At 43.4% G+C, this 23600-nt stretch overlaps 1 protein-coding gene across 1 annotated transcript in view; it reads left to right on the plus strand.

Moving 5' to 3' along the window:
* The window catches only part of LOC122542962 (calcium-activated potassium channel subunit alpha-1-like), a 108174-nt gene that overhangs the window by 2394 nt on the left and 82180 nt on the right, over positions 1–23600 (plus strand). Inside the window, exons 2-13 of the mRNA XM_043681103.1 lie at positions 461–562; positions 2957–3145; positions 4865–4926; positions 7222–7312; positions 8630–8801; positions 9468–9543; positions 10507–10582; positions 11746–11916; positions 13230–13321; positions 15705–15815; positions 18040–18145; positions 22039–22121. Of these exons, the coding sequence (XP_043537038.1) occupies positions 461–562; positions 2957–3145; positions 4865–4926; positions 7222–7312; positions 8630–8801; positions 9468–9543; positions 10507–10582; positions 11746–11916; positions 13230–13321; positions 15705–15815; positions 18040–18145; positions 22039–22121 (1331 nt within the window). The remainder of the gene's footprint in view (positions 1–460; positions 563–2956; positions 3146–4864; positions 4927–7221; positions 7313–8629; positions 8802–9467; positions 9544–10506; positions 10583–11745; positions 11917–13229; positions 13322–15704; positions 15816–18039; positions 18146–22038; positions 22122–23600) is intronic.

A 23600-nucleotide genomic window follows, 5' to 3' on the forward strand; every position in this document is an offset into this window, starting at 1 on the left:
GGATTCAATAACGAGAGGTCATGCTTTCAAGGTGAGAGGTGGAAAGTTTAAGGGGGATACACGCGGCAAGTACTTCACACAGAGGGTGGTGGGCATTTTGAACGCGTTGCCAGCAGAGGTGGTAGAGGCAGGCACGGTAGATTCATTTAAGATGCGTCTGGACAAATACATGAGTAGGTGGGGAGCAGAGGGATACAGATGCTTAGGAAGTGACCGACAGTTTAGACAGTACATTTGGATCGGCTCAGACTTAGAGGGCCAAAGGGCCTGTTCCTGGGCTGTAAATTTTCTTTGTTCTTTGTTCTTAGGAAGCCTGATTGGCATGGACGAGTTGGGCAAAAGGATCTGATTCCAAGCCATATGACTCTATGACTGTATAAATTGGATGAGATTGTATCCTGAAATACTTTTTCAAGTCAGTACCTTTAATTAATTTCTTCCTTCCTTTCCTTTGAACTAGTGGGCAAGAAGGAAAAGACAAAGTCATGAAATCACTATCACTGGAAAGCACAAGATCAGCAACGTTGTCCTGGAGAAACGAGTTCAGGGATTGACACCGGAGGTATAGTTTGCCACCATCATGCTTGTGTTTATCGAACATCCTTCACAATCCCAGGATATTCCAAACAGCATTACAGCCAATATAGTTCTGAACTACAGTCAGTGTGGTGATAGCCAATCTGTGTGACATCCCGCAAGCAATGTGATCATGAGCTTTTTCGGGACCTTGATTGCAGGATAAATATTGACCAGGACAGCAGGGAGAATTTACATCTCATTCAAAAGTCAGCCCTTTCAACGCCCTCAGAAATGTCAGCCTGGTTTATGCGCTCAAGTCTCTGGAATCACAGAACTGACAGGGTGCAGAAGGAGGCCATTCAGCCCATTCTATCTGCCCAGCTTTCACAATCTGCATCCCACTTAGTTCTCCCTACCTTCTCTCTGTAACTGTGCACATTCAAAGAACTGTCTAATTCCCTTTTGCAAGTCTCACCTGAACCCGCCACCACCCTCTCAAGATAATGTATTTTGGAAGCTAAATAATTATATCATGAAAAGGCTTTTGCTTCTTTTACAAATTACTTTAAATCTACACCCTCTCATCCTCAATCCTTTCACCAGAGGGAACGTTTTTACTCTTCCCAGACCTCTCATGATTTTGAAGGCTTCCGTTCTTCCCAAGTCTCATCTTCTCCAGTCTGTCTTCATACCTGAGATTCCTCACTTCTGGAACCATTCTGTTCTGCACTCTCGCCATTGTCTTCACATCCTTCCCTACACAGAGCTCCGGCTGAGACTGAACTGGTGTCTTAAACAAGTTCAACATCACTGCCTTGCTCTTGTGGTCTCTGCTGCTATTAGAAAAAACTGAGGAGATTGTGTGCTTTCTGAACTTCCCTCTCCACCTGTCCTGCTATCTTCAAGAACTTATGCACAAATACACCCAGGTTCCTCTGCTCCTGCATCCCCTTTAAAGATGTTTTTATCGTGTCATTCATTTCATATTGTCTCTCCATTTATGTTCTACTGGAGTTAATCACAAAGGTGTTATTTATAATGTTAAACTTCATGCTTTGGGATATGCTACTGTCATACAAGAATATTTGTCTTGCAAATAACAAGCCTACCTCAGAATAATCGAATTCTAGGGACTGTTTGTAGCTGCTGAAATGTTCCACCTTGCCCTAGTTTCTGTACAGTGTGAATGGCTGGTAAAAGCTCTTGGCAGTGTCCATTGTCTGGTGGCACAAAGCACAGAATCCCAACAGTGTGGAAACAGGCCCCTTGGCCCAACAACTCCACACCGACAAACATGTCCACTGCAAACAGTGAGTCCATGCCCTTAAACTAAAGAGAGAGCCAGACAGAGTGTGAGTGAGGGAAGGAAACAGACTGAGATAAGAGAGTGAGTATGTGACTGAGAAATGGGCAGAGAGGGAGAAAGAAATGGCTAGAGGCAGACAGTCAAACACAAAGGAAGGAACAGAGACCGAATAGAGAAAGGGAAGTGAGCGTAAAGTTTAGAGCACGAGGGAGACAGAAAAATGAAGGGAAACAGACAGTTGGAGAACGATAGAGACAAAGAAAGACAGTCAGAATGAGGGACAAATATATAAACAGACATTGACAGAAACAGAAATCAGGAAGTGAAAGGCTGAGACACAGGAATTTAAGAATTTTACGTGAGCTGGGTCAACAGTACATCCATTTTCATTTAACTGTTGATAGGAAGGTGGAAAAGAAGGTATGGACACAGCTCTTTGTAAAGTCACAGGATATGCCATTGACCAAAACAGTGAATGAAATGTATGATTTGCGCAATCAGTTTGGTGTTGGTTAAAGGGAAAGGAAACAAATAGAAAGCATTCCTCATCCTGCAGCGCATTGCACTTCAATGTCTGTCCTCTCAGGTTGCCATCACCCAGGACCCCAGAAATTAAAAGCTTATCCACAGAACAATGCAGCAAACAAAATGCGGGAGAAAAGCCACTGGTCAGTTGAAGACACTGCGTTTGCAAAAGATTGAGAGCACCCTTATATCTGAGTTATGAAGGTCTTGGACTTGGGGGAAAGAATGGCTGTTTACCTGAGAGCCATGGATCAGTCAGTTATAAAACATTGATGCAGATTTCTGATTGGCAGCTGGTGGGAAAGGCACCATGAGACTATGAGCGAACAAGAATGGGAATGTGCGGTCAGAGAACTTGGAGGAAGGGACTCATGGAGGACAGTGCACCAACTGCAGTTGGCAAGCCTAGCCTGCTCTTCTTGGGATATTTCCAACAGTGGTTGGACCATGGTTATGCAAATCTCTGCGAGTATTGCTGCACCACAAGACCTGTCACTCCTAAACCAACACAATTCTTCCAATAAATGTTTGGAAATCTACAGGAGTTGCATGTGCCATGGGGAATGCTAAGTGTTGCTTCACCTGTTGATACCCATTGTGTTTTAGGAGATTGCACGCCTGAATGCCACAGAAACTTCAAAAATAAGGGATGTCGATCTGATGCACGCAGTCCAGGAATGGGCACAGCGAATGATATCAGCTCAGTCTCTGATTGGCCAAGGGCTTGTGAGTAACAAGAATGAGAAGTTTCACCTGAGACACCTAGACTTAAAATCAGACTTCAAACAGGGCTCTGTAAAAATGAAACTAAGATGGAAATAAAACTACCAGCTGTTTCTGGGACTCTGGGCAAGGAAGCAGATCAGTAACCTGAGATATTTTCTCTCAGATGACTACTGTCAGGATTACAGCTGATTACAGAAGTACTTGACAAGTCAGAGTCTTGATTGAAACTCGACTTGATAGATCATATGATTAATATATGTGTTGTTGGTTACCATGGTGGCAAGTCATGGATACCTTTTCACACAAAGCTGCGCATGTTCTCTAACAACAGATAATGAATTTACTGCACCAAAAATAAAAATATGTCGTACCATATCAACAACTCAAAGTTTTAATGTTTCCATGCAATATCCTTTAAAGCTGCTGAATTCCCAGAGAAATGCAGCATGGTGGCAGTGGGTGGCTCAGTGGTTAGCTCACAGCGCTAGAGACCCGGGTTCAATTCCCACCTCAGGCAACTGTCTATGTGGAGTTTGCACATTCTCCCCGTGTCTGTGTGGGTTTCCTCCGTGTGCTCCAGTTTCCTCCCACAATCCAAAAATATGCAGGTTAGGTGAATTAGCCATGCTAAATTGCCCATAGTGGTAGATGTAGGGGAATGGGTCTGGGTGGGTTGCTCTTCGGAAGGTTGGTGTGGACTTGTTGGGCCGAAGGGCCTGTTTCCACACGGTAAGTAATCTAATCTAAATATCAAACCTTTCTTATCTCTTTAATTAATTACTTAACTGACTCTGTCCAGTCTCGCTTCTGGGATGGTTGAGATAGTTTTATGACTTCTTTCAATTCTCATTCTTGGACTGTTAACCTCAACTTCTTCCCAGTTCTAAAAACTGAAAACATCTTTGCAAACTCTCATAGGTTGAATAAGTTTCTGGCCTTTTAAAAATAAACTACATTCACAAAATTGAAACCAAAATTCATCTGCCTCAATTTTAGAAACTGAGTTCCAAAATTAACCATTATATATATTTATCACACTAACCAGCAACTGCCTGGAACATATAATCCGATCAGGCTGGCGTGCAATGTACTAGGTGGTCAAATGTCACACCAATTAAGCTTCAAAAGACCTGCAAATGCTCCAAGGTGGAGGTTTGAGGGACTGGGTGTGGGACAGGGAAATATATGTGGGATGGGGAGATTATGTTTGAGATGGGGAAAATTAGAAGGGCATGGAGAGTGAGACTGTGGAACAGATCGAGTGGATAAGGGATGGTGAGTTTGGGTGTAAGTAGGAGAGAGTGTGTGTGGAATAGGGAGAATAAGAGGGGGACAGGTAGAGCGGGTGAGGAATGGGGAAGGTGGGTGTGTGTTTGGAAGATAAAAGTGAATGTGGGTAAATTCCAGTTTTGCTTCAGCAGTGGCTGTTTAGTCTGATAGAGGTGAAAATGTGTTGCTGGAAAAGCGCAGCAGGTCAGGCAGCATCCAGGGAACAGGAGAATCGACGTTTCGGGCATAAGCCCTTCTTCCTGAAGAAGGGCTTATGCCCGAAACGTCGATTCTCCTGTTCCCTGGATGCTGCCTGACCTGCTGCGCTTTTCCAGCAACACATTTTCAGCTCTGATCTCCAGCATCTGCAGACCTCACTTTCTCCTCCTAGTCTGATAGAGGAACAAGTGTGGAGCTCCATCAAACCTCTGCCTTCAATTACCCTTCCAGGTTCATGGAAGTGGGTCCCAAGATCAATTCACTGTTATCCTTCTAATGCGACTCATGTCTCTTTGACAGGTAATGATGGTATTCTTACTGAGCTTTGGCTCCCTTTTCATCTACTTCGTCACATCAATAGAGTAAGTATTGTATTGGAGAAAGAAACTGAGAGGGTGCTGTTGATGCTTGCTGGGCTTCCTTATGAGGACGTTGGGAGACTTGGTGACTTTGCCCATTTTAAAAGGACAATGCCCATCCCTCATTATTATTTGCTCACTGCAATCTGCACAATACTGCCAACGTGACACAGGTTTGCGCAAGCCCTTATCTTTGCATAATTGCCTCCCTATTGGCTTTGTGAGGATTGGTCTCACAGGCAAGTGCACACTCACATATTGTTCAACAGGATCTCCCCTTAAATAGGACTGAACTGCCACAGATGTGAAGGCTGCAATGTGAGGTCAAGATACCCAAAGGTTGTTAATCACTGTTCGAATGGACTGATGCTGTACAACCTTTTGCAATTCATGGAATTCTAACTTGGAGTTCTTCACCCACTATTAATTTAAGGGTGTCTTGTGCCAGATAATCTGAGTGAAAATTGGAGGAGTTAAAACAGTTGTCCTTATTTAGCATTGCTCCGTTTAACATTATTTCACTTGAATTTGTTTTTTTTTAGGGCCTGTTTCTTTCTGCTTTTTTGGTATTTCCAGATTTACATTTTTACATTAATTCATGGGATATAGTTGTATCTAGCTAGGCCAGCAAGTATTGCCCACATCCAATGTTCAGAGTTGAACGTATAGCTGTGGGTCTGAACTCACATGTAGGCCAGGCTAGGCCAGTTAAGAAGATTTCCTTCCCTAAAGGACATTAACGAAACAGGTTGGTTTTCACAATGACTGACAGTGGTTGCAGGGTCGCAATTAGGCATACTTTTAATTCCAGTTTTTACTGAATTCAAATTTCACTATCGGCCATAGTGCAATGCAAATCCATGAGTCCAGAATATGAAACACACACAGAGAATGCTGGAGAAACTATGTCGGACTGGCAGCACTGGTGACCAGAAAGGTAACATTTCCAGTCCAATTTGGCTCTTCTTCTGAACACATATATTGGACTGAAAGGGTTAAGTTTTGTTTCTCTCTCTTAACAGGTGCTGCCAATCCTGCAGTTTCTCCAGAATTCTTTGTGTTTGATTCTAATTTCCAGTGTCTGCAGTATTTTGCTTTTGTAGGTTGCAATGGGATATTGACAGGATGCAGAGCTGGGCTGATAAGTGGCAGATGGAGTTCAACCTGGAAAAGTGTGAAGTGATTCACTTTGGAATGAAGAATATAGGTTTAAAGGCAAGATTCTTGGCAGTGTGGAGGAACAGAGGGATTTTGGGGTCCATATCCATAGATCACTCAAAGTTGCCATCCGGGTTGGTAGGGTTGTTAAGAAGGCGTGTGGTGTGTTGGCTTTCATTAGCAGGGGGACTGAGGTTATGCTGCAGCTCTCGAGAGTCCTGGTTTGACCACACTTGGAATATTGTGTTCAGTTCTGGTTGCCTCATTATAGGAAGGATGTGAAAGCTTTAGAGATGGAACAGAGGAGTTTTACCAGGATGCTGCCTGGACTTGTCAGCCATAGTTGCCTCATCCTCCCCTTAGTAGAACGTGGAAATCTCACAGCTTTTTTGAAAGGCAAAAAGAAATGAATGGAAGAGTGTTTGTAGCTTGCAGACTCGTAAAACTCTCCCAGCATGAGTCAGAGGCAGAAGTGTTGCAACAGCAGTGTGCTTTGATGAAGATGTGGTATCAGTAACTATCACACCAGGATGCTCCTTAGGACTCAAACATTAGTGACTTGGGGTATTTCACAAGATTCAGCAAAAGAAAAGATCATTCTTAATGAATTATTGTAGATCTTTTTCATGAAATGAAATGATAAGTGCAACAATACTATGTTATATTGAACATTGTTTAAACTGAAAACGACATATGTCACTTTATGAGTATAGATATGGATTATGGAGCACTAGTACAGTGTATCTGTGGTATTCAGTAAGTTATTTTAGCTAGGAGGGCACAGTACTGGTGTTCAGTAGTTCAACTTGAATACTGGCTGCTCCAGTAAAGAACCTAATTCCGGTTTTCCTGTGGGATTTCCTATTCGGATCTACGGTTCACTCAAGAAAGGAAGCGCTAAGTAAAATGAGAATTATCTGTGTCTAGTTATCAGGTCCTCTCAAATTCTCCCTCCTCTTTTCAAGAAACTGGCAAAATTATTTATCTCACAGCAAAATGCTGGACCCTTCTATTTTGATGAATGCTTGGTGAATTTTTTCTTGGTGTAGATAAAAAGAGAGTTAAGTGAGATTGTGGGGAGAGAAAATTTGAAGCAGAACTTTGATTCAATGAATTGAACATGCTGTTCCCTTTCTGCAGGAGTAATGAAAGCACAAAAGTGGTTCTGAGCACTCTACAGATGGTTGATCTATGCTTTAATGCATTCTTTTTATTTTACTTTGGAATGCGTGTAAGTAATTTTCTGTCATTTGAATCTAAGTGGAAATCAGTCTCATTTCAATGCACTATCATCCCTGAAAAGAAAGACCCACATTTCAGCAGTATATTTCTCAATGTCAGGACATCCCAAGTTGCAATGAAGCACACTTTGAAGAGCAGCCAGTTTGCACGTAGCAAAATCCCACAATCAAAACCTGGTTCCATGCTTTTGTGGTGTTGGTGGAGGGATAAATACTGGCCAATTCAAAAGGGAGAACTTACCTGCTCTTTTGCTCATAATGCCATGGAATCTTTTGTGTGCGGGTGAGAGAGCAGGTAGAGCTGTTGTTAACATTCCTCATCTGAAAGGCAGCATTTGCTAGTGCGATATTCCCTCAGCACTGTAATGGGGAGAATCAACTTTCTTTGCAACCCAGAGGTGAGACCACTACTCACTGAGTCACAGCTTATAAACATCACGAAATCCCACTCTTAAGACTTGAGCACAACACTGAGGTTAACATTCCCAGCCCACAAATGCCTCTAATTTTTTTTAACAAAGTAATTCATGTGGTGTGGGCATCATCACTGGATAGTCAGCATTTATTGCCCATTTCTAATTGCCCGAGAGAAGGTGGTTGTGAGCTGCCTTCTTGACGGCTGAGTTTGATTTGGTGGAGTGGAACACACAATGCTGTTCGGGAAAGAGTTCCAAAAGTTTGACTCAGCAGCACTGATGGAATGGCGATATACTTCCAAGTCAGGATGGTGAGTGGCTTGGAGGAGAATCTATTAGGGCAGGTGCTCCAATGTATCTGCTGTCCTAGTCCTTCTGGATAGAAGTGGTTGAGGCTTTTAAAGGTGCTGTCTAAGATACGTCAGTGTGTCTTGTGGACAGTACATACTGCTACTACTGAGCATGAGATGGAGGTAGTAAATGTTAGTGGGTGTGGTGCCAGTCAAACAGACTACGTTGTTTGGATGTGTCAAGCTCCTTGAGTGTGCTTGAACTGCATCCACCCAGGAAAGTGGAGAGTATTCCATCACGCCTGACTTATGCCTTGCAGATGGTGGACAGGCTTTGACGAGTCAGAGGTGAGTTCCCACTGCCCCTAACCTGCTCTTGTAGCCACAGTTTACATATGGCCAGTCCAGTTCAATTTCTGCTCAATGCTAACCCTGAAGATGTTGAAAACTTATTTACAAATCCCTCTAGATTTTCACCATGCCCTTGCTTTGCTATCTCCTCCAGCCCTAAAACCATCATAAATCTCCATAAATCAAAGATTAGGGAGAGGGAGACATCATTCAATACTCCTACCTCTTGTTACGATTGAGTGATCCCTAGCTGGCAGTTACTGGGAGACTTTGGCCTGAAGATTACCTGTTTGTTATTTATCCACAACAGTTCATTGCAGCACAAGACAAGTTTCAGTTCTGGTTTGAGCTCAACTCTGTCGTGGACTTCTTCACTATCCCTCCAGTTATCGTCGCACTCTATTTCCGTAAGGACTGTATTGGTGAGTGTGCAAATAGAAAGGTGGTTTACTTTTTCTCACTCCCTCTTAGGCAGCCATCACCCCAGATTTAAGATATTCATGTTGCCTTCTTATTAATGATTTCCTGAAACCATCTGTTATTCCGATAACCCAGAGGTAGTTACTTTTTGCTGGAATAATCCGGAAACTCTGGAAATCTACTCTGAGGAAACTAGGAGTTCTGGAAAAGCAGGCCGAGAGCAGTGAATCAGATTGTTATCACCTTTTTCAGATGTAATTCTCCTGGAGTCTTGATGGTATGTCTTGTGTTTGAATTATCATGGTAACACTAGCTAATCTCTCCTGTTAAATCAACAGATGATATTTTTGACACTGGAGTTTTGATAAGTGAAAAGAACTCTAAGAATGTCGTCTACTGGAAGTGCTGACCCAACTAGGCAGCTATCAGGGGAGCTGGGCTGGCAAGATTTCAGATCCCCACCATAGTAAATTGTAAAATGAAATTTAATTAATGTGCTCTTTTGTCAGTTAACAACAGAAAATGTCAGGCAGCTTCTATCCAGATTTCATTCAACCTGATGAACCCAAGCTGTCAGTTATCATTTCGGTTCACCCTGACTGGCATCTCAATCTTTCAGGCACAAAGGAAGGTTGGGGTGATTGTCTTGTTTTGCATTATTTTTCCAGGCTTGAGGTTCATGAGGTCTCTTCGCTTGCTGCAATTACCTGAAATCCTACAATACCTCCGGATTCTGAAGAGAAAGTAAGTTCAGTTGTGACTGGTCAAATTGATATCAACTTGGGAAAGTAATGTCATCCAATGACTAGATTGCCAGAGGATGTCAAATACTGATCGCAAGAATCACCTGATGAATCCTTACTTTGTCTTTGCAGTCATTTTTCATGTTAGTGTGAAAGGCCTAACTGATTACTCACAAAAAAATCTGCAGATGCCAGACTTTGACTGACTGAGTTTGGAACACAAAGGGAAGTGTACAATGCTTGAGAGCCTTGATCAGACCACATCAGGAGTTGTGCAAACTGGACAGAGAGTCACAAAGTTTTAGGCCCATCATGTCTCTGCTACTCATAAATCATTGTCTACTCTTGTTCCATTTTATCACAACTGGCCCATAGAGTATGGCCCAATTGCGATAAAATGGAACAAGAGTAGATAGTGCATTATGAGTAGCAGAGACATGATGGGCCTAAAACTCTGTGACTCTCTGGCCTGTTGCATTGCCTAGGCTAGTATTGTTTGGGGCAAAGAGGGTATAGTGGTGATATTTTTGTGGTGCTGAAACTATGAAAAGAATTCAAAAGGACAGCTTGAGAGATTTGATTTCTTCACAATCCTCAAAGTAATGTGAAGAAGTTCTGGATGGATCTAGGTGTTTTTTGGGTGAGGGTCCAAATTAAGGAGGCTAATGTATTTCAGGTCCAGATCAGACATGAATGCATTAACAGGGTTTCAGTTCAGCACTGAAAGGTCAGCACCTATGATTACCAGCACTCCCTCAGTCAAACTGGAGTGGAGATTAAACCTATGGCCCTCGGAAGCAGAGGTTAGAGCACTGCCTGGTGAGCTCAACCAGCTCCTGAAGGTTTAAATCTTGGGCCCTCTGGAGGAGAAGAGGGAAACAATTGATAGAGAAAACAGATAAGCATTGTGTTATATTTCTGTAACTCACCATTTAACTTTCTTCTGAATCTTTTAACTTTGCAGTTCAAAAATCAAATTGGCAAGTCTGCTGTCTGTGTTTCTGGGCACATGGTTCACGGCTGCTGGCTTCATACACATAGTAAGTTCACAATCTGGCAATTCAGCGCCTCAAACTAAAATGCATCCAGTCATTTTCACAAGAATGCCACGTGTCACACATTTTTGGTAATAGATCTTGGCGTTATTAACAACAAAGACATCTACATTTAACTATAGGAAGAGGGCCTGTGTGGATCATGGTCGAGAGGAAAATAGATTGTCAGTCAGTCAAAGAAGGTGAGATTTGTAAGTTGTTATCTGTACAGGAATCATAAAAGGTTGCTTTTAATGATAGACTTAAAGGAAGAAGGGGGGAAGCTGAGAAATTTACCAAAGCACAGCACGGTGGCTCGGTGGTTAGTACTGCTGCCTCACAGTGCCAGGGACATGGGTTCGATTCCAGCCTCAGGCAATTGTCTCTGTGTGGAGTTGGTACATTCTCCCCGTGTCTGCCTGGGTTTCTTCCCACAGGTGTGCAGTTTAGCATCGATTGGCTACGCTAAATTGCCGATAGTGTCCAGGGATGTGCAAGCGATGTGGATTAGCAATGTATAAGGAGGGTTACAGGGATAGGGTAGGGGGATGGGATGTTCTTTGGAGGGTTGGTGTGGTCTGACTGGTCTGCTTCCACATTGTAAGGATTCTAACAATTCCACAGCAAAGTGCCCTATGCTCTGCCCTTTGATGGGACCAGAGTGCTGGGGAAGATTCTGGAATCAGTAAGTTGTGTGATGAGATGGGTTACAGAGCTGGAGCAGGTTCAAGGGAGAGGGAGGAGAGATTGAGGCCACAGAAGGTTTGAGCACAAGGCGTTGGAGAAGCAATAGTCAGCGAGATAAAGTGATGAATAAGTGGAGCATCATGTGGGATTGAGCTTGTTCAGCATGGAAACTGTAAACAGTTGCAGATTGTTCAGTCGTTTTGTACTCCTCAGGAAGAGCTGGAGTTTGATTTCCCATTCTGCACCTGCATTCTTTGCCCCTGCCCCATTGAAGGTGGGTGCCTTGCCTGTGGCATGATGACAGTTATTCTTCACAGAATAAGAGTGAAGAAGGCGATCATATTTAAAGATTGAAGGATATTGTGAGTAATTTTACTCACCTCCAAGGGTTCATCTTTGTTATAATATTTCTCTAAGGTGAATGTTGATCTGAAGAAATTCCTTACATGACTGTCATTAATTGTTATGATCTTTGTTTTAAGATTGAAAATTCAGGAGACCCCTGGCTCACAGAACCCAATGAACAAAGTTTAACCTACTGGCAGTGTGTCTATCTCCTCATGGTCACCATGTCTACTGTCGGATATGGTGACTTGATTGTCAAAACTACAGTCGGCCAGGTCTTCATGGTATTCTTCATCATTTTGGGCTTGGTAAATCAATTCCTTTATTTTACTCTGTCTGTGATGTCAACGTCTCTCGCCTCAAATGTGCCTTGTGAATCCAACAATGATTAATGGATTCATTTTTCTCTCTGTCTGACGGGACAATTATTACTGAACTTGGCGTCACACTATTGCTCTCAGTCAGCAGCCATACCTGCTTTCCTCCCCATTGAGGTAAACAGCACAGATACTTTTCAGATGATGCTTGAGAAACACATGAGTAACAAAAGGAAAGATGGTTATGCTGAAAGTTACGACGGACAGAGGTGGGAAAGGCTTATGTGGATTGCAGTATAAACAACACAGACCCTTTGGATTACAGAGGAACCTTAATAATCCAAAAGACATGTTCGGATAATCGAATGCCAGATAATCGAATGCCGGATAATTGAGGTTCCTCTGTAATGGTCTCTTGCTGTTCTGTAGACTGGAAAGAATCTGAAGATTGTCAATTCAAGTCTCAGTCTACAAAGTGGAGCATAAGGCTGAAGGACTTCACCTGACAAAGGGAAGTGCTCCGAAAACTTGCGATTTCAAAATAACCTGTTGTCCTATAACCTGGTGTCGTGTAATTTCTGGCCTTGTCCACCCCAGTCCAACACCAGCACCTCCACATCAGCTCCATCAGACGTATCAGAGAACAATTGGTGGGCGGCACGGTGGCAGAGTGGTTAGCACTACTGCCTCACAGCGCTAGAGACCCGGGTTCAATTCCCGCCTCAGGCGACTGACTGTGTGGAGTTTGCATGTTCTCTCCGTGTCTGTGTGGGTTTCCTCCGGGTGCTCCGGTTTCCTCCCACAGTCCAAAGATGTGCAGGTCAGGTGAATTGGCCATGCTAAATTGCCCGTAGTGTTAGGTAAGGGGTAAATGTAGGGGAATGGGTGGGTTGCGCTTCGGCGGGGCGGTGTGGACCTGTTGGGCCGAAGGGCCTGTTTCCACACTGTAAGTAATCTAATCTAATCTAATTATTCTAGGTTAGCTGATTATTACATATCCTTTAACCAATATTCATAAAACTGATTATATGATCATTATCACATTGTGATTTGTGGGAGCTTGCTGTATGCAAATTCACTGCTCTGTTACCTACAATATTACTTCAAAAGTACTCCATTGGCAGTGGAATGCTTTGGGATCTCCCAGTCAAGAAAGTCATTGCAGAAGTGCAAATCTTTCTTTCATCCTTTCTCTGCAAAATGCGAGCGATATCCTCTGGTTTATATATGGTACAATTGCAGAAATGGCTGACAGCTTTGAAATGAAAGTAATTAAACATTTAAAATCTTGTCAACACTAACAGGCTTTATTTGCGAGTCATGTCCCTGAGATTATAGAAATTATTGGGAGCCATCGGAAATATACTGGGAAATACAGCCACTTCACAGGTAAAAAGTGAGTATTCGCCATCGCTTTTCTTCACACTTTTTCTTGATGAGGTTGGTCTTTTGATTGATTTATCTGCAAACATTTACTGGGTCATCCAAATCCAGTTGAAATTTTGAAGGGGTGCAGGTTTCAGTGTCATTTGATCAATGGGAGATATAAAATTAGCCAGGCTTCCTGTTCTTGCAGGCTATCCAGGGACTGCTGCTGTGACAGTGTTGTGGCTGTTGCTGGGAAAATCACTAGCCTCAGAGTCAGTCGGGGTTCAACAACAGAGTTTACTGTACTAGGAAATACCAGAGCTCCAGGGAGAGAGAGAGAGAGAGACACCAACAGCACAGTGGTCAGCTGTGAGTCTTCTCTCAACCCGGAGCACATGTCAAGAAACATTTATACATCTTGTGATACAATAGGTCAGTGATGAGATTATTATCTTTGTAACATGGTTTGTTTATGGCAATCATTGCAGAATCATTGACAGTTTCAATACAGTCTTTGTCAGTTCCAGTGCAGCGTTTGTTAACTTCCATGTGGTCATTGTCAGTTTCAATGTCTGCACAGAAGTCCATTGCTGTGGTAATGGGCGCTAATCACTCTTCCTGAAAAGGACGATTACTGCAGCCCTGGCCATTAGCACTTTGTATTGAGTGTGTATCAAGCTGTTAGCATTTCTATAAGAGGTATTGGCTGGACCCAGACATTTCGGCAGGTATTGTTCGTTACTCATGTGTATTCTCTCCCCACCACCCGTCTGAAACTAATCAAATGGGTTGTGAGTGCATTGTGCTGGCATTCCGGTGGCCCCAGGTAGTGTCTGTGTTTGCTCTGCTGTCTCTCTCCATATTGTGGTCCGGCGGCCATCTCGTGAGTCAAGTTGGCCAACTGATGGCTCAGCGGTCATCATGTGTGTCCATGTGCCTAATGTCACCCTGCCCCATGCCATCTCCCTCTTCATGGCTGTCAGAGGAAGGGGTGACCAGCACAATCAAAGTTTACCAGGCCAGATATTTTTCATGCATATCACACACACAAACATTTGTATGATTGGCTGAGATTTTGTATCCCCAAAACAACAGCAAATCATAACTCAGAATGGGAAGAAGTTGCCACTGGGAGGTTGCCAGTGAGAATCATCAGTTAAAAGATTTTCAACAACCAGGGTCAGTGCAGAGCCAGGAATTCAGTACTCCTCATCATACTGTTCAAATCTCAATTCCTACTATCCCATACACTTTATTTCTCCAGTTAACAGGGGCAAACCTTGATGAGATGTGGCATACAAACCCAGTATTGTAAAGAGAATGTGGCAACTGATTGTGTCATTATTACCATGACCTGTGGTTTACCTTTGTCCTTTTATGGACGGCACAGTGGCACAGTGGTTAGCACTGTTACCTCACAGTGCCAGAGACCCGGGTTCAATTCCTGCCTCAGGCAACTGTCTATGTGGAGTTTGCACATTCTCCCCGTGTCTGCGTGGATTTCCTCTGGGTGCTCCGGTTTCCTCCCACATTCAAAAAATGTGCAGGTTAGGCCATGCTAAATTGCCCGTAGCGTTAGGTGAAGGGGTAAATGTGGGGGAATGGGTCTAGGTGGGTCGGTGTGGACTTGTTGGGCCGAAGGGCCTGTTTCCACACTGGAAGTAATCTAATCCAAACATGCAGTGGGGCAGCATTTTCTGGGTGAACAGGAACTACAATGGATGATTAAGTTAGTGAGAGATGATTGGTACAATAAAGCAGAAGAAGACATGCTTTAGCATTTCTGTCTTGAATATCCAATCCCACCACCCCACGCTCAATGAGCTGCTGACATGTTGTGCAAATGAAAACTAGGATGATTCAACACTGGGATTTTATTCCTGCCTCCTTCTTTTCCTCTTGTACAGTCTATTGTGTCCATTCCTGAGCTGATCTCTTTTACTCTCCAGTGAATTCAGTAAGAGTTAGAATCGAATCAAACCCCTACAGTGTGGAAACAGGCTATCTGGCCCAATACATCCACACCGACTCTGAGCATTTCACCCAGGCTTGCCCCCCTCCTCTGTCCCTGTAACCCTACATTCTCCATGGCTAATCCACCTAACCTACACAGCTTTACACTGTGAGAGGAAACCGGAGCATCTGAAAGAAACCCACGCAGACACAGGCAAAATGCGCAAACTCCACACAGACAGTTGCCCAAGTCTGGAATTGAACTTGGCTCGCTAGCACTGTAAGGCAACAATGCTGACCACTGAGCCATCATGCTGCCCCAACAGCTGTTCTACTCATGGAAAATCTCCAAGGGAGAGTGACGACAAAACCAGATTCAGAAAGAACAAAGAAATGACCTACAGCTCAAGTGTAGTGTGATTGTGAAGCCTTTCACCTTTGTGTGCGATCTGTTGCAGATATGTTATAGTCTGTGGTCACATTACTCGGAACAGTATCCATGATTTTCTGAAGGATTTCACTCGTAAAGAAAAAGAGGAAAGTTTAACAGACATTGTAGTTATGGAGAAGTAAGTTCTGAATGCTGATAAGTACCCTTTTTCCTAGCTTCCTTGTAAGATTTGAAATGTATTTCAAAAGAAAAATTCTTATGATGTGGGTATTAATGGTAAGGCTGGAAAATATTTCCCATCCCAAACCACATTGGATCTGACTGAAGATCATCAAAACATCAAAATCAGGAACATAAATGGCTATTTAGCCCATCAAACCTGATCTGCCACTCAATAACACTGTGGCTGATCTGACTGGATCCTTAACTTCACTTTCCTCCCATTTATAATCCTTGACTCAGAGGGAAGTTAAGTGTCAACTATCTTGGCATGGTTCAGAACATGGACGGATGGTAGAGGACACTAGTGAGTTCATGAATCAGTGCTAACAAGACACTGCAAACAGAATTTATTTTGAGCTGCTTTAGCTGATGTTATTACCATAGGAAATGTGACCAAATGTGAATACTGAACCAACAGTCAAACCTTATATTGTTCACAAAAATTCCCTGTCCTTGAGCATTTGAAAATCAGGGCAGCAAGAGCACAAGCATACCACACCTTCAAGTTCCCCTTCAAATCAGACACCGTCCAGACTTGGAAACATATCACTGCCCCTTCACTTTCTCACAGTCAAAATACCCAAACTCTCTTCCGAATAACATGTGCTGAACAGCCTTGACGGTCTGATATTCAGCTACTCCTATTTCTTGCATTCGCTGTGCATTGTTACGATGCAGCGGTGAACCCCTCTGTTAATTAAACCAAACACCCAGAAAAGCTCACCTCACCTTGTAATCTGTTAAAACATGAGTGACAGGGAACTCCCAAATTCCCCTATTTAGAGAAAATAACATCAACTTATTTTTTTAACTCTAAAAGCAAACATTAAATGTCAACTATTCACAACTCGAAGCCCCTTTTTCTCGAAACTGTTTATTATCTGTCTCCAACTCTATAACAATATAGTGTTCCAATAAGACACTTAATAAATTACAGCAACTTTACTTCAAAGCTGCTGTCATTTTCTGGCTGGAGATCTCCCTGGGTCGTCTTCTTTCTCTTTATTGCGAATAAATTTCATATGAAAAGATCCCTCTGATAGAGAATATTTCCTCATTTCTTGAATCTCTCTCGATGGCCGTTGCTCTGTCTCCAATTTTCAAAATGGTCGCATTCTTATATCTCCAATATCAGATCGTCTCATCAGTTCGATGTTGGCAAAACAATAAATTCAAACTCAATTGGGTTTTAGTATCCTGGGGCATAATTTAAACTGATTGGTTAAATTCGGATTATTGTACAAAACAGCAACCAACTCAGATATCCATTTCACAGCCAAATGTTACCTATTTTCAATTTTCCAGTACACTTTGGGACTGCCATCCAGTCTTATCACAGGGGTTTGTAAGCTCTCAGTTCAAACAGCATTCTTTCTTAAAGGTACTGTACATGTTTTCAATTTCATAACAACATGTAGTTCCCACTTGAGTTACAGTGGTTCAAAAAGAGAACACACCACCACCACATGGACAATAAATGCGAACCCAGCCAGAAAATGCTCCCCGGTAAAGAAGTATGAAAAGGGAAAGACCCAGAACTCTGCCTGTGTATCTGAACTGCAGAATCACTTGGATAGACTTTAAACTTACCGCTGCTTATAGGAGAAAGTGAGGACTGCAGATGCTGGAGATCAGAGCTGAAAATGTGGTGCTGGAAAAGTGCAGGTCAGGCAGCATCCAAGGAACAGGAGAATCGACGTTTTGGGCATAAGCCCATTCTTGAAGAAGGGCTTATGCCCGAAACGTCGATTCTCCTGTTCCTTGGATGCTGCCTGACCTGCTGTGCTTTTCCAGCACCACATTTTCAGCTCTTACCACTGCTTATAGGCTTGAAATGAACCTGGTTGATTGACACTAATTACAGAGCCAGGTATTTAATTAATAATGGGTTGAAGGGTTATGGAGACCGGGGAGGAAGGTGGTGTTGAGGCGAGATGAGATCATATTAAATAGCAGAGCAGGCTGAAGGCGCCGAATAGCCTCCTTATGCTCCAAGTTCTTAAGTTTTTAAAGAGAGGACTTCATTTTCACTTTGGTCAATTTGTGGGATTGAAATGACAGATGCTGCTACCTCCACATGTATCCGAGGACTCAGCAGGAAACTGGGAATCACATGACAATCTAATCTTGGTTTACAGAAATGTCTTCTCAATGAACATGCCTGCCTTGCTTCCTTACAGCTTTAACCCTGGCCTTGAGCTTCAGGCCTTGTTCAAACGACACACAACTCAGATGAAGTTTTTCCAAGGATCAGTACTCAGCCCCAGTGATTTGGACAGGATTCGGGTAAGAACGTTAAGATGCTGCTTGTGTTAAGGAGATAAGACAGAGGCTGAAGTGCACTCAGTTGCCACTCCTCTATTTATTTGGGTTAATCTACCATGAAAAAAACATCCCCTGATCTGATCTCCTGACTGCAACAAAGTATTGCATGCTGAGGTACCCATAGCAGGTTTCTCATTGTAGGTGACTCTGTTGAGGAAATCATCACACCCGTTGTCTGGTCTCTTGGCAACGCCTTGTGGTTAGCCATATTCATTTTGGGGTCCTACACCTTTGATCAAACACCATAGAAAAAGGGCTATATTAACACAGCAGTTGTTCTTTGTTGAGTCGCGATCTTTTCCAGGAATGAGGAATTAAAGTAGAGCTGCAACAACCTTCGGACTATGACAGACAGTATTCTTGGATAATACAAAGGCATCAGTTTCAAACCTTCAGTATTTAAATCCTCAGGGCCGCTCCTGCATACACCTTTTTTAGTGGCTTGTTATATATTTTTAAAGATCCTTGAGTTTTCTATCATTCTATCGGCCAGTGCTTATTCCTGCAGTCTGCTTTCCTAATTTCCTTTTAAAGCTCCTCCTAGCCCTTTCATACTCCTCCAGAGACCCTGCTCTCAATACCTGCCACAGGCTTCTCCAGTTTCTTAATCTCTACCATTATGTCCCATGACCCCAGGGTTCATCAATCCAGGTCCCACGCTATGTCTTTCACCCCTTGAATGTCTCCTGCTGCTCTGACACAGTTTTATCTACAACTGGCTACTCCCAGACCGCCTTTCCCCACTTGGGAGCTTTTATTCCCAGCTTCTCCTTATCCTTTTCCATACTATCCTAAATATGAGTTATGGTCACTATCTCCAAACTGCTCCCCTACAGATTCACGTTCTACCTGCCTGGGCTCATTCCCAAAGATTAGGTCTAGAGTTGCCCCTCTCCTCTTTGGGCTCTCTAAGTACTGGCTAAAAATGTTCTCCTGGAAGGAATTTAAGAATTTAGCTCCCTCCCTGCCTTTTCTCAAATCTGTCCCAGTTAAGAACATAAGAACTAGGAGCAGGAGTAGGCCATCTGACCCTTCAAGCCTTCTCCACCTTTCCATAGGATCATACCTTTTCCTGCACTCCACACATCCATTTTCTCACCTTTTCCCCCTAACCCTTGATTCCTCCACTGATCAATTGTCAATAATTAATTCCTTCATCAGTATTGCAATTCTCCTTCTCTTCTATTCCATTTTCTATCTCATCTGAATACCCAATAATTAGGAATAGTGAGTTACCAAACCTGCCGAACTTTCAGCTAAATCTCAATTATACCTTTGATACCATACTCCCATGTGCCTATCTGTATGCTCAGCTCATCTGTCTTATTCCTCAGGCTCCTTGCATTAAAATATACTCCATTTCACTTTGCTAAACTCACTCCTTTCTGATCTGACCTATCTAATAGGTCAGATTCTCTCCTCTCAGATTCTCTCCTCTCAGAACTACTTGTCACGATATCGTTCCCTTGGCAGTCTAGTTTAAATTCATCAAGCAGCATTAACAAACCTCCTCGCAGTGTTGGTCCTGGTCCTGTTCAGATGGAACTCATCCATTTTGTGAAGTTCTCACCTTTGCCAGAACCATCTCAATGCCTAAGGAATCTAAGGCCCTCCCTTCAGCAATATCCCCCTCATCCAATATTCACTGCTGCTTGGCATCAAAACTAATGTAAACATTACTATCTGAAGTCCTTTTTTTCCAATTTTCTACCGAACTCGTAATGCCTGCTTGCAGGATCTCATTTCCCATTCTTCCGAAGTCGTTGGTCCAATTTCGGGCCGTTCAACCTCCCCTTTCAGAATGCCCAGCAGGTATTCCATGATATCCTGACCCTGGCCTCCAGGAGGCAATGTCCCATCCTGGGGCTACATCTCCACCCATGAAAATGCCTGTGTACTCCTCTCACTCACAAACCCTCTGCCGCTGTCATCCTTTCCCACTTTTTAGATTAGCTGACAGTGAGGAACCAGGCCCTTCAGCTCAACAAGTCCACATCGACCCTCTGAAGAGTAACCCACCTAGACCCATTCCCAAACCCTATGACTCTACATTTGCCCCTGACCAATGCACCTAACCTACTCATGCCTGAACACTATGGACAATTTAGCATGGAGAAAGTGAGGGCTGCAGATGCTGGAGATCAGAGCTCAAAATGTGTTGCTGGAAACGCGCAGCAGGTCAGGCAGCATCCAGGAGAATCGATGTTTTGGGCATGAGCCCTTCTCAGTTTAGCATGGCCAATTTACCTAACGTGCACATCTTTGGATTTTGGAGGAAAACTGGAGCACCCGGAGGAAATCCACATAGACCCGGGGAGAATGTCAGGTCAGGCAGCATCCAAGGAGCAGGAGAATTGATGTTTTGGGCATGAGCCCTTCTCAGTTTAGCATGGCCAATTTACCTAACGTGCACATCTTTGGATTTTGGAGGGAAACTGGAGCACCCGGAGGAAATCCACATAGACATGGGGAGCAAACTCCACACAGACAGTCGCCTGAGGCTGGAATTGAACCCGGGTCCCTGGTGCTGTGAGGCAGCAGTGCTAACCACTGAGCTACCCTTAAATAAATTTCCAAGAAACAAATCCAGTTTGTTGTGTTGGACTGAAACATGGCACATCCCGAACAAACTGCAGCATAAAAAGCTATCTGCCCAAGTGGCAGTGGTGGTTTTTAAAGCCACCCACATTACCATGGCCTTGGCTCTGGCTTGTTTCACAGAGAATTCTCACTCTGACTTTCCAAGGCTGAAAAATACTGTGTGAGGGGGTTTCCTCACAACCTGCCTGGTCCCCTTCTTCTGTATGCCGCTAGTCCATTCCCTCTCTGCTTGTACCTATACTTCCTTAAGCTGTGGGATGACCATATCCTGAAACATGCTGTCTAATGCACTCTAGCTGCTAAATGAGTGCTCCAGCCAGAGATACCTCCTGTTCATGGTCATCCAGGCTGCCATGAGTGTTTAGGATTTCTCATATCATACAGGATGTGCAAATCATTGGTCTGAGGGCCCCAGGCATACTCTCACTCAGCAGAATATGGATCTCTGGTTTACTTTCCCCTTAGTCCCACTTAAACACTATTGTTCTTGTCTAAATTCATTCCAACTCACGCTCAGAGCTCTCAGTCTATATGCTTTTCTGTAAGGGTCCTCACCTCACCTGTTCATTTAAATGATACTGATCCTGGTGAAAGGGTCCTTACCTCACCTCTTCCTCTGAAGCTCAAGCTCGTTACTGTCCAAAGCAATGAATTTATCATCCACCTCCTCCTAAACCTCCATTTGTAACCGAATCTTTTACCATCCCAATGCTGGACAATACCATGAAAAGATAAGCCAAGAGATGAGTGGTCTGGCAAGGTCATTGCTTTTTGACAGAATGTAGCCAAATTGACTTATTAGGAGACCTCTCTGGCCCATCCTACTCCTCTTGGTCAGTACCCTCGGTCCAAACAGAAAAACAAAATTAATGGTCACCAAAAGGCCTCTCACTTCCCAAGCCTGCCCCATGATGGCTGAAGCTTCAAGGTCAGATACTTCCTCAACAGGAATTTACTGAACATGAACGTATGTAGTGCTTTAATATCATGGCTCCTGAGAACATTTGTGGCAAGATAATTATGCATTTGTTGCTTAAGCCTCTCTGGATCTGATTGGACTCTCAGACAAATGTGATCAATGTGATTATCTATTTTAGATTTCCAATAATTTTTAAGGGAATAGTTCTTAACGGCATGGCTTCGTGAAAGGGATGGAAGAAAATGATGATTATTTCTTGGCAATAGCAAGAAGTGAAGAGTTTGTTCTATTTATATTTCCTATTTTGTATGAATGAATTCTTTTCCCTCTGTAGCCGGACAATGCAGATGCCTGTCTAATTTTGGCAGACAAAAACTGCCTGAATCCTGAAGCGGAAGATTCTGCAAATATCATGAGGTAGGAATTGGGTGTGGAAAGGCAGGTCAAGCTGCACTGATGCAGAACCCTGACTCCTCTGAGCACATCACCAGAAGGCAATGGCTTTACTCAGCAGTACAATCTGTACCAAACATTTCAGCTGACTCAATGAGATTATTTCTGATGAAAATTAGTGGAGGAAGAATTGTTGGTCAGGATGTCTGGGAGAGCTCTGCTGTCTTCATTTGAAGGGTGTCATGGAGTCTTTTGGTTCTGTGTGAACAATGGGGCAAGGTCGTAGTTTCTTCTCTCATCCAAAGATGTATTGCCCAAAGAAAAGCATTCCTGCTGTTTGCTCTGAGCTGATCTTTGATGTGACTTACATTTTTTCCTGTGCCCATCTTTCCACATGAATTAGACTTGTAGAGCCATAAAACAGACCCTTCAAATTAAATAGTCCCACCTGCCTGTATCCTTCCAAACCTGGGAGAAAGTGAGGACTGCAGATGCTGGAGATTAGTGTCTTGACTGTGGTGCTGGAAAAGCACAGCAGGTCAGGCAGCACCTGAGGAGCAGGAGAATCGATGTTTCAGGCAAAAGCCCTCCATTCCTGACGAAGGGCTTTTGCCCGAAACGTCGATTCTCCTGCTCCTCAGATGCTGCCTGATCTGCTGTGCTTTTCCAGCACCACACTCCCTCCAAAGCTTTCCTAGTCATGTATTTATCCAAATACCTTTTAAACATTGTAACTGTATCAGCATCCACTTTCTCTGGCAGTTCATTCCATACATGAATCACTCTGTGTAAAAAGTTGCCCCTCATGTGCTTTTTAAAATTCTCTCCTCTCACCTTAAAAATATACCCTCTCGTTTTGAACTCACCCAACCACGGAAAAGACCCTTGCTATTTACCTTATCTGTACCCCTCATGATTTTAACATCTCAATAAGGCTCCCCCATCAGTCTTCTATGATCCTGGGAAAAGTGTCCCAGCCAATCCAGGGCATAGTACTGGCTCCACTTTTGTTTGTAATTTATAGAAACAATTTGGATGAGAATCTAGGAGGCATGGTTAATAAGTTTGTGCATGACACCAGAATTGGTGTCGTGGATAGTGATGAAGGTTATCAAAGATTACAAAAAGATCTTGATAAATTGGGTCAATGGGCTGTTTTAGTCACATACAATGTTGGCAAAATAGAGAGGCAGTTCTCTCTTGTGTCCTGGACAATAACGAACATATCTGTGGGAAGCGAGAGAAGTGATTGCTGGGCCCCTCGCTGAGAAATTTGTATCATCGATAGTCACAAGTGAGGTGCCAGAAGACTGGAGGTTGGCAAACGTGGTGCCACTGTTTAAGAAGGGCGGTAAAGACAAGCCAGGGAACTATAGACCGGTGAGCCTGACGTTGGTGGTGGGCAAGTTATTGGAGGGAATCCTGAGGGACAGGATGTACATGTATTTGGAAAGGCAAGGACTGATTAGGGATAGTCAACATGGCTTTGTGCGTGGGAAATCA

The sequence above is a fragment of the Chiloscyllium plagiosum genome, chromosome 42 (genome assembly GCF_004010195.1).
Source record: "Chiloscyllium plagiosum isolate BGI_BamShark_2017 chromosome 42, ASM401019v2, whole genome shotgun sequence".
Taxonomy (NCBI): Eukaryota; Metazoa; Chordata; class Chondrichthyes; order Orectolobiformes; family Hemiscylliidae; genus Chiloscyllium; species Chiloscyllium plagiosum.